Raw genomic sequence first — 12,111 nt, 5'->3', positions numbered from 1 at the left:
TTGTTTCAGGCAGATTGAATTTGAACTTGGACCCTCTCTGAACAATTATTGACTTTTTCTGGACTTTGCTATTTTAACCAAAGGCTGAGAAAATTAATAATACATATCCTCTGGGACTGTTGAGAGGATTTAGGTAAATTAAATAATGCATGTTAGATGCTCAGCACAGTAGCTGCCACATTTCCACAATGTTCATCAACATCTGCATCGTGTCAACTCTGTTGTTACCACGGATGTCCATCCCAATTTTGGTCCAGTGGAACTGTTCTATTTCACTCATGCCTGAAATTTTCTACTTAAATCCCAGAATAGAATTGAAATCCATAATGTCAGAGTGCCTTTTCATTTCACTGTTACTGTAATATTGAGTATTTTTAGAGTAAATCCTTTACCACACATAGTTCCTGTCTGTGTGCATTGGCATAGAGAATCCATAAATAACACCATTATTCTTTGATAAAATGCCATGAAGTACCCAATTTTCTCAGAAATATTTTTAATATAATGTGTTAGTATTACCAACTGAAAGTCCTTTTTCTGTTTAAATGAATTTTTAATAATATCAATGTATAAAGTGTTCTTGGAGAAGGCAATGGCACCCCCACTCCAGTACTCTTGCCTGGAAAATCCCATGGATGGAGGAGCCTGGTAGGCTGCAGTCCATGGGGTCGCTAAGAGTTGGACACGACTGAGTGACTTCACTTTCACTTTTCCCTTTCACGCATTGGAGAAGGAAATGGCAGCCCACTCCAGTGTTCTTGCCTAGAGAATCCCAGGGACGGGGGAGCCTGGTGGGCTGCTGTCTATGGGGTTGCACAGAGTCAGACACGACTGAAGCGACTTAGCAGCAGCAGCAGCAACTGTATAACTTGTCCAGTTTCTGTATTGCATGCTCCAAGAAGAATGTGGTCAAATGAATTTTGCATATGTTGGTTATTCTTTAAGGAGCATCTGAAATCATATCTTATTATCTCTGACAAACTAGTTTTATAAGGGAAAAACAATTGATATTTATTCCCATTTCATTCTCATAGTGAAATTTTATTTCAAAATATATTTTCCTTAGTTTTGTACCATTTCATAAATATTTCAAGTGATAGTGCTTCTTTTGTTTGTTCGTTTGGTTAATTGTCATGGGTAGTGTTGTCCACAAGCTAACCTTTAGATGAGACCTCATAGATATGTTATTTATTAGGGAAGAAGTCCCAGAAAAAAAAAAAAAAAAAGTAAGGAGGTAAGGGAAGCAGCACCAGGAATCAGTCATCCCAAATAATTATGAAAATTAAGTCCCAACCTCACTTTGATCCCTGGAGTTCTTTGCAGATGAGGTTACCATTGTACAGTTTTTGTGCTATTTGAAGCAAGATTGTCGGACTATCAAACTCCCACACCATACAGGCTTGGGCTGCAGGATTACTCTGAGGACCATAAGCTCCTAAGAACTTTCAGTAGCTCCAGTAGCCCAGTTGTAATTGTCTGAAGAAAGTAACCGTTACCCCACCATGCCCACCCAGAGGATGGGAGTCCAGCACAAAGAACTACTTCCTGGGGGATAAGAACTTAAGGACAGAGCACCCACAGGATTTGCTAGAGTTGTCTTTTTTTCTTTCCTTTTTTTTCCTCCTTTTATAATGACTGTTAAAGCAAAATTAACATTTTTGGTTCTAAGATAGCAATGATGATGCTGTCTGTTGATAAACTATATTATTTAATCTGAAAAATATCCTTAAACATAGTTGGTCAGTTAGTGGAGTTTTGATTGGTCTCTATACTTGGCATAAATGCATAGTATGTAGAAGTAATGATTCATGCTATTAAGGAATTTAAAGTTTCATTTTAAGAGGGAAATCATGTGGAAAAAGTTACATATAAAAATACAACCTAATCCTGAAGAGGACAATCTAATGCATGTGTTTAGGATGAGGCAAGGGAATGACTAGGGTTGGTTAAACAAGACAATGTTGAATCTGTATATTTTGCATAATATTTTAATACACACTAATTAGTAAAGGTAAAAACAATGCATATGCAGAGCTGAGGTGAAAATCAATTCAATTACATATAACATGTTTATTTTAATGTCCCTTGACAACTCATTATATTTCAGCTACAGATTTTTATTAGTCTCATCCTATTCTATATTTTACTTGCATTCTATATTTAACTTAGATTATAAAATGAGATTTTATCATTTCACCTTGGCCAGTGACCATAATAAGCTAGATAGAAGAGCTAGTTTGATAGCCGATTCAAGAATAAAATTATCTTTATATGCTATAATGCAGAACTGAAACCAATAAAGTGGTATTACAATGATATAGATATAAAATATAGTATTTATATTAAAAAATCAGTTGCACAAGGATAGAGTTGTCACCTAAGCTAGGCCCAGTATCATCTAAGAGTGTTTTGTGACTGGTGAAAATGACAATTTCACAATGCTTTCATAAAATAGAGTATGCAGATTGTGGAAGGTAATATTACTTTGTACTGGTTGAACAGCTTTTACAATATTACTTTCAATTCTCAGACACATTTAAAGGATAAACACAAAACAAAAGAGTGTCTAAAGAGTGGTATGTGAAATATTTAAAGGCCTTGGAGTTGAAAGAACCCTTGAACGTTCTAAATGTTTTTAATATGGAAAAGAGGGCTTAGAGAAGATATAGTGAACTGTATTTAAAATTTGAAGGAATGTAATGGAGATTGTAGGTTGTAGATATGATTTTGTGTTGCCCTGAAATAGAATTTGTGAAGTTACAGTTCTCTAGATATGAAATGAGTTGTTTCTGAGTCATGAGTGTCATGCTGGTCCTCTGAAGCTAGATTCCATTTGTCACAGATTCTGTGAAAGAAGGTGAGTGGATTAACTCTGAGACTCCTGTAACTCTAAAATTTCCTGAATCTGTTTGTGAACCTGCGTAATTACAAGCTGTGTTTTAGTGCACACTTGACAGTGAAATTTGCCATCTCTGCTAAAAGCTTTAAAAGTAAATATTCTTACACCATTAAGCTAGATACAATAGGTAGTTAAGAAAACCAGAGTGTTGATAGAGGAAAGAAAAATGATGACTAATTCATGTCTTGATTATTATAGACATCCAGGATAGTTAAAAATTTTTTTTCATTGTGTTTACTGCATCTGAAGATTTTAATTTACTGAAATGCAATATTTTCACTTTTAGGTTTTCACTTCCAGTTAGTGCAACAGCAGAAAACTGCATGCTTACTATTTATTCATATATGGCAATTCATCTTGATGAGCAAAAAATTATTGTAAAAAATGGTAAGTTGTTATAAATTGGATTTTTCATTCCAATTTCATAATAGAATGACTATTATTTCTTTTTTATTGAAGTATAGTTGATTTACACTGTTGTTTGATTTACACTGTTGTGCCAATATCTGCTGTATGTATTTTATATGTATGCCATATCTCCTTTATCCACTCATCTGTTGATGGACATTTAGGTTGTTTCCATGTCTTGGCTATTGTGAGTAATGCCGCTATGAACATAGGGGTATATGTATCTTTTTGAATTAGTTTCATCTGAGTATCTGCCCAGAAGTGGGATTGCTAGATCACATGGTAATCCTATTTTAGATTTTTGAGGAACCTCCACACTGTTTTCCATAGTGATTGTACCAACTTACACTCCTACTGACAGTGTAGAAGGTCTCTTTCTACACAGCCTCTCCAGCATTTTCAACTGTTAAATTGAGAACAATGGATAGTGTGAACATTTTTTTGTGTATAGATTATTAAAGGCTTAAGTTGCAGCACTGAATTGCAGCTCTTTCTGTTTTCAAGTTTTCTCATCTTCACCACTTGCTTCAAATGTTTACCACTCCTGTGAAACCTATTCAATCTGTTCTGCCTCATTCTTGGGGGACTGAGACTTTTCAGAAGAACTGGAGAACATCTGGCAGGAACACACTGACTTTTCAAGTTCCACACATGCCTTACCCACCATCTCTCCCATCACAAAGCCAAGGAAAGAAGACTCTTTCTTGCCTTAGGCTGTTCCTTTATCTTAATCTCATTGTCCAGGGACTTTATTTAATCAACTAACTTTGCTCACTCTTGCCCTTCAACTTCTGCTTCCCTCTCTTAGCTACTTTGGGTGAGTGTGCAGGATGACAATAGGGAGGAAAGAGAAGACTGTATCCCTTCATTGAACAGGCTTGTTCCCAAAGAGGAAAAAGAGTGAATTCAAGCTATGCTTGCCTATTTACCAATCCAATAAACCACTCTATTTTCCACAGAGAGGAAGACAAATAGCAGAGGAAAGTAGGAAGTTAGATCCATTAAACTGTTGTCACTGCACTACTGAAGAGCAGTTTATACTGTTGACCCACCCTACTCCCCTCATCAGACTCTCAGTTCAGTTCAGTAGCTCAGTCGTGTCCGACTCTTTGCAACCCCATGAATCGCAGCACGCCAGGCCTCCCTGTCCATCACCAACTCCGAGTTCACTCAATATCACATCCATCGAGTCAGTGATGCCATCCAGCCATCTCATCCCCTGTCGTCCCCTTCTCCTCCTGCCCCCAATCCCTCCCAGCATCAGAGTCTTGTACAATGAGTCAGCTCTTCGCATGAGGTGGCCAAAGTACTGGAGTTTCAGCTTTAGCATCAGTCCTTCCAAAGAACACCCAGGGCTGATCTCCTTCAGAATGGACTGGTTGGATCTCCTTGCAGTCCAAGGGACTCTCAAGAGTCTTCTCCAACACCACAGTTCAAAAGCGTCAGTTCTTCGGTGCTCAGCTTTCTTCACAGTCCAGCTCTCACATCCATACATGACCACAGGAAAAACCATAGCCTTGACTACATGGACCTGTGTTGGCAAAGTAATGTCTCTCTGCTTTTGAATATGCTATCTAGGTTGGTCATAACTTTCCTTCCAAGGAGTAAGCGTCTTTTAATTTCATGGCTGCAGTCACCATCTGCAGTGATTTTGGAGCCCCCAAAAATAAAGTCTGACACTGTTTCCCCTGTTTCCCCATATCTTTCCCATGAAGTGATGGGACCAGATGCCATGATCTTCGTTTTCTGAATGTTGAGCTTTAAGCCAACTTTTCACTCTCCACTTTCATTTTCATCAAGAGGCTTTTTAGTTCCTCTTCACTTTCTGCCCTAAGGGTAGTGTCATCTGCATATCTGAGGTGATTGATATTTCTCCCAGCAATCTTGATGCCAGCTTGTGCTTCTTCCAACCCAGCGTTTCTCATGATGTACTCTGCATATAAGTTAAATAAGCAGGGTGACAATATACAGCCTTGACATACTCCTTTTCCTATTTGGAACCAGTCTGTTGTTCCATGTCCAGTTCTAGCTGTTGCTTCCTGACCTGCATAGAGGTTTCTCAAGAGGCAGGTCAGGTGGTCTGGTATTCCCATCTCTTGAAGAATTTTCCACAGTTTATTGTGATCCACACAGTCAAAGGCTTTGGCATAGTCAATAAAGCAGAAATAGATGTTTTTCTGGAACTCTCTTGCTTTTTCCATGATCCAGCAGATGTTGGCAATTTGATCTCTGGTTCCTCTGCCTTTTCTAAACCCAGCTTGAACATCTGGAAGTTCACGGTTCACGTATCGCTGAAGCCTGGCTTGGAGAATTTTGAGCATTACTTTTCTAGCATGTGAGATGAGTGCAAACTCTCTCTAGGCTTCCAATACCCTGGTGTCTCTCCTTACTGCTCTGATTGTTCCTTCTCAGCACATATGTATTACAAATTTTGCACACATTTTCAGAATTTTTAAGATTTGTCTGACAAATTTTGATGTTATATTCTTCTAATATACTGGATGGATGGGGTGTGAGATATCAAATAAGACAATGTAATAGAAAGAGCAGAGGATGAAAAGTTGCAGAACCTGGGTAGAGATTCTATTTTGTGTTCTCACCTCACCATTTTAGCATTTGCTTTTATCTTTAGTACCCAGATCCTTAAACATCTGTTATTAAACAAAATGTGCTTTATGGGGGAGCAGCATACTAGCGGTGTGTTTATAAAAAAAAAAAAGGCTTTTGTGAAGATTCCTAGACTATAAATAACTGGAATGTATTATTATTATTGTCATTTTATTATTATTGGTATTATAACTTATTATTACTTTACCACTTTTTTGTATTTTTCATAATGCCCCTCCCCAAATAATGAGGAATTACTGTACACAATACTGCTATCTCTTTAGAAGGAAAAAAAATGGAGTCTTTGTATTTGTATGATAATTTTTTAAAATAATATATGCATTTGGGTAAACATTACTATAGAAAGATATCATGATTCTTAAATAGTTTAAAATATCTTCAGAAATATGCATGTAGTAATTTATAACATATATTTAGTGCCTTCCAGGCATATGACATTCTGTGCTGAGTGCCTTGTATTTGTTATTTCATTTAGTCTTCCCAACAACCATGGTTCAGTACTCTTATTAATCTCACTTTGCAGATTAAGAAACTGAGTCATAGATGACCAAAATTTGATAATGTTCATATCCAATAAATTTATTTTCTTAATTAAAAAAAATGAGTCATAGGAAGGATGAGCACATTGCTCAGGGAATTCTAACCAAATGTATGAGAACTCAGAGCCTCCATATGTAGCTACTGTGCTCTAGAGAATGATACATTCAGTAAAGGTGAAATCTTAAAACATACTAAGTATACCCAAAAGTAAAGGAGTATGACTTATATGTAATAAAAATTATTAAGTTGTTATACTTAATATGCCAAATAAAAAGTATCGTATGAATCACTGAGTTTAGTTGAAGTGTCCAGATGTGGGTTTGTACCCCACTAGGAACCTTTTGTAATTTGATGTTGACTTGAAAAGGTACTGTCTAATGCAGTATCATTCTGTCAAAATGAATCATTCTGTCATTGAATTTCCTAAGGCTTCCTTCTATGGAGTCTGCAGTGGCTTAGCATTGTGGATATGTGCATACCTACTGGGCAAAGGTTCTCTGGCAAATTCTGAATGGCTTTGTACTGAAAGGGTGGAAGAAACTTAGTATATACCAGATTATTTATATGTGTTGTTGGCTAAAAAGTAATCCTCAAAACAAACACATGAGTTCAGAGCCCTTGATTTCATTTTATGGATAAAAAACAGATGTTTCAGAGAAGTTGTATAATGTACCCATGGTTTACTAGCTCGGGAGCTGTGATGCTAAGCTTTCATGTTAGATCTTTTTAATTGCACAGGCCATGCTTCTCTGATGGAATAACATTCTGAATATATGTGTTGTATTAAATATTTTATTGTTATATAATATATATTGTATCCTTATATAATATACATACACATATATATGTACATGCATATGTCGATATGTAGGTAGGTAGATATCTGGTAGTAGGTTATATCTGCTTCCTTTTCTTGTTCAGCATTGCCTGTGGTTGTTTGAATTACCATGGTGGCCAAGTATACTGTATGCACAGCAGCTCTAACTGGAATAGAGATCAAAAGCTGTACAAAATGGAATCATAACCAAGCAAGGCTTTCATTTCAGAAAATTAACTAGAAATTACTTTCCTTAGTGACAGTCTTTTTATATATGATTTTGAGCACTATATATAATAATTCTAAAAATTGGGTGTAGAAACATTTAAAAGACTATATATACTTGTTTATGCTAAAGTTGAACATTGTTCATTCTCCAATAACTTTGATATATCATAATAATTGCCTTATTAATAAAGTTCATTCAGTTCAGTTCATATCACTCTTTATTTTCTTCTTATTTTACATCTTATTCATGAGTAATGGGAACTTAGATTTTTTATTTTGTAGTGTATGTATGTGTGTATGTATATATATATATATATACATATTTACTATAATGTTTTTATATATATATATAATTATAAAATTCAGGTTCAGTAATTTGAGAGTGAATTCACAAATGCTTGTTTGACCTACTCTAATCCAATGTGTCATTTGTAGAAAAGGATGTCAGTTCTGTGAAGGCCAAAAGCAAGAGTCTGCTTACCAGTCGAGAAACTGGCTTGCCCTCTACTGCTCCTAGTAAATTTAGTGATGCTGAGCCTGCAAAGAGAAGATTGTTTGTTGGTATGTAGCAAATACATAGTGTACCTCTCCAGCCCAATCCAAAACATTATCTGTTTAATATTATTTGATGCAAAACTTAGACTTTTTTCAAGTAATAATAAATCCATGAAGAAAGCTGAATTTGTCACTAGTTTTGAGAGGGTCATCTGCTTTGAAGGGCTTCCCTGGTGGCCCAGACAGTAAAGAATCTTCCTGCAATGCAGGAAACCTGGGTTTGATGCCTGAGTTGGGAAGATCCTCTGGAGGAGGAAATGGCTACTCACTCCAGTATTCTTGCCAGGAGAATTCCATGGACAGGGGAGCCTGGCAGGCTACAGTTCATGGGATAGCAAAGAGTCAGACACGACTGAGTGACTAACACTTTCATTTTCTGCTTTGGGTGCTCTTTCCAATGATTTAGAGTAGAAATTCTCTGGTTTTGGCTCATGATATGCTTAATATCTTAAGATTTTTCTCTTAAGCCAAAAGCTATACCAAGCAGTTCCATTTATTAGATTGTTTGGTAGAAAAACCTAGGGTGGTAGTTTATATGATATGAAGCAGATGTTATAGTGGTATTTAACTAAAATGTTAAATATCTGGTAGAGCCCCTGTGAATTTGCTGAGACTGTCTGTACAGATACCCTTTGTACATAATTCACAAACTGCTGAACTAGGGGGGGGGGTTGTTGCCTAATTAGCTTGGTCCAATGTTGCTTAGGAGAAGGCAGTGGCACCCCACTCCAGTACTCTTGCCTGGAAAATCCCATGGAAGGAGGAGCCTGGTAGGCTGCAGTCCATGGGGTCGCTAAGAGTTGGACACGACTGAACGGCTTCACTTTCACTTTTCACTTTCATGCATTGGAGAAGGAAATGGCAACCCACTCCAGTGGTCTTGCCTGGAGAATCCCAGGGATGGGGGAGCCTGGTGGGCTGCCGTCTATGGGGTCGCACAGAGTCGGACATGACTGAAGCGACTTAGCAGCAGCAGCAGCTATGTTGCTTATCTTAGAAATAGATGTACGTGCTAAGTCGCTTCAGTCATGTCTGACTCTTTATGACCCTATGACTGTAGCCCACTAGGCTCCTCTGTCCATGGGATTTTCCAGGCAAGAATACTGGAGTAGGTTGCTATGCCCTCCTCCAGGGGATCTTCCTGGCCCAAGGATTGAATCTGCAGCTCCTGTGGCTCCTGCATTGCAGATAGGTTCTTTACCACTGAGCCACCGGGGAAGAGCCATTGTACACAGATAAATATGTGAACTTGATATTGTTATTTGCAGTTAACTTTTCAAATATTCCTTTCTCTGGGTGTGGATAATATTGAAAATTTTCCCTTAATTGAATGGACCAAGCCAAATTAAATATTGAGAGGTTTTGAAATGAGTGTGTGCTTGTATGATTACATTGGCAGATATTTTTGAAAAATAAAACATGATAAAATCATTTTATATTCTTGAAAATTTCTTTAGCTAGAGCATGTTTTGTTTTATCGAAGTGCTTCACTTGGACAGAAAGTCATTTTGAATCCGAAACCAATTTTTTGTTTTTATAAGTTATTCAGCTAAGGTTTAATTCTGTCTAATAAGTAAAACTGAAGAATTGTCTAAATGTTTTATATATGTAATATAAAATGAAGGTTCCATTTTGGGGAATGTTTAATACACTGTTATGACATGGAGAAAATTTAATAGTTTTCTTTATTGAACATATCTTCTTAAAGTATTTCTGTTGGCCATTTGAAAATAATGTTTAATTTTAAGCTATAGTAAATTGATCAGTGTTTCTTTGAGAACATAGAATTATTTGTAGAATGAGCTCCATTTGTCTACATACAGATAGGTCTAGCTGACAGATTATTTTACCTTATTGTCAAGTAATCCTTTTTATATAAACAAATGTGAATTTTAGGAATGGAAATAATACCTGAAGGATTGAAATCAAGCAAATGTGAAATGCCAAAGACAGACAACAGATCTTTGAAAAAGGAGGCTGAAGACAAGGAATTCTTTTCTCCTAAAGAAGGAACAAGAACATATGACTTCTTTCTGAAGACTGTAAATGCAGCTCAGACCTGGTTCAGTCTCTTCGGTTGGCCTGAAGGACCCCATTCTCTTAATATTCCAGAGACTGTAAGAAGGTAACAGCTATATGTTTCTCTAACATTTCTCTATGTTTGCCTTGTATCATATAAATGTCTATTTATTGAGATTGTTTGAAGTGAAACTCAATTTTAATTTATTCTAAACTAATAAATTATGAGGAGACAATTAGAAAAGCAAAAGGATGCAAATAGAAATTTTTGAGTATGCATGTGCGTTTTAATTTCTTCAAAACATCCAATGATTTGGGGCAAGCACTGAAAGTCTCTGAACCTCCGTTTCCTCATCTGTGAAATGAGAATGGATGATATGGGCAAGGTATCCTTTTAAACTTGAAAAATTTAGAAACTGTATAAAACAGGATTATTTTAATTCTGTATAAATGAAATTCAGCTGTCTATCAAGAGTATCATCAGGGTGATGGATAGTAAATAGTGTTAGTGAAGAGGGAAGACACCATTTCTTTGATACTATCTCCTGTTTGACAGTATCTTTACCTCTTTCATGTGTTGTTTTATTACTCAGAATGTTTAAAACAGTTAACTGCATTGGTCATATCAAGTCACTTAATTATAGTGTTAATTTTGACAGGAATTTAGGCGCCTCCATTGTTAATACTGGTGTCGTGGTTCTTAGAGTTTTGCTACCTCCTTTTTCATCACTGGGGTAACTGGCTGCCACCATAGGGGCAAGTACTAATCTATATAACTAGATGGGCTGTATTAGAAGTTTTGCATCTATAACAGGCATGAGCTTGGTTACTCTAACTGTTTAGTTTTCCTATAAGATATCTTTTTCAGTTTTTTAATAAATATTTTCAGCATCATAGATTGAATTACTGATTTATAGACTCAATCATAAATCATCTGACTCCAGGGAAGTTTTTAGAGAAATTATTCCCTAGTTTTCAGTTTTCTGTTTTGTTGTTTTTTCCTACTGAAAAGTGTATCTAGTTTTAGTGTATTCTAATTATTATGTTTTTAATTTTCAGAGAAATCATTGAGCATTTACAATTCATTATGTAATACTTGTAACTAGTAGTAGTATGGTTTGTATGTTTAAGATCTCTATAACTTTAATTTTATATTTTCTTGATTTAGATATTTTACTTTTATGTCTTATAATGAATAAGCTATTAGATAGATTTATTCTTCTCTGCATTTTCTAAATAATGCTGATTGGTTTTCTTTGTGATTTACTTTTCCTTTAAACTTGAATGGTATGCTTAATTATTTTCAGGTCTATAAATTTGTTTCTATCCCACATTGACTGCATCCCAGAATTTTTGCTATTAAGCATTCTCATTTTTGTTGTTTTTGATAGAGCTTATGATTTTAATTTTCAGTTTCTAACATTTTACTATAATATTGATTGCTAATTTGTTGTATGTTATTGCATTCATGTGTCATTATTTACTTGCCTGTTCTCACTAATTGTTGGGCATTTACTTCTGTTATTTTGTTTGGTATTTTCTTAAAAACAATGCCAAGATTGAATGTGTCTGTTTATAGATGGTAGCAAACATTTCTAGATGTTATATAGGAAGGTTCTCAGAGGTGGGATCACTTGATCAAATAATATAAGCCTACCAGGCTCCTCCATCCATGGGATTTTCCAGGCAAGAGTACTAGAGTGGAATTTACTCACACAATTGTAGGTAGTGGGTCTAGAATTTAACCTTTATTCTGTTTTTCGAAAGCCCTTAGCATTTTCTAATCACAATCCAATCTTTCAGACTTGACAGCATCACCATTATATAATGATGTGTGCTTAAAGCAAGTTACTGGAAAGTTCTGGGGTTATTAAGAAAATCTAATTTTTACTCTCAAAAAATAGGTAAATGAAGTGAATTGTATAATTTCTCATTTGATTTTAAATAGAACTGTATTTGGTCATTGAGAATGGTTTTTTATAACATTTTAAGATGTTTTTAATTTTAATATTATTTT

At 35.7% G+C, this 12,111-nt stretch overlaps 1 protein-coding gene across 1 annotated transcript in view; it reads left to right on the top strand.

Moving 5' to 3' along the window:
- The window catches only part of LOC129640166 (cilia- and flagella-associated protein 47-like), a 136,483-nt gene that overhangs the window by 90,337 nt on the left and 34,035 nt on the right, over positions 1–12,111 (top strand). The window contains exons 7-9 of the mRNA XM_055565402.1: positions 3,186–3,286; positions 7,956–8,081; positions 9,972–10,200. Coding sequence (XP_055421377.1) covers positions 3,186–3,286; positions 7,956–8,081; positions 9,972–10,200 — 456 coding nt within the window. The remainder of the gene's footprint in view (positions 1–3,185; positions 3,287–7,955; positions 8,082–9,971; positions 10,201–12,111) is intronic.

Source organism: Bubalus kerabau, chromosome X (genome assembly GCF_029407905.1).
Source record: "Bubalus kerabau isolate K-KA32 ecotype Philippines breed swamp buffalo chromosome X, PCC_UOA_SB_1v2, whole genome shotgun sequence".
Taxonomy (NCBI): Eukaryota; Metazoa; Chordata; class Mammalia; order Artiodactyla; family Bovidae; genus Bubalus; species Bubalus kerabau.
This window is presented reverse-complemented; position numbering and strand designations above follow the sequence as displayed.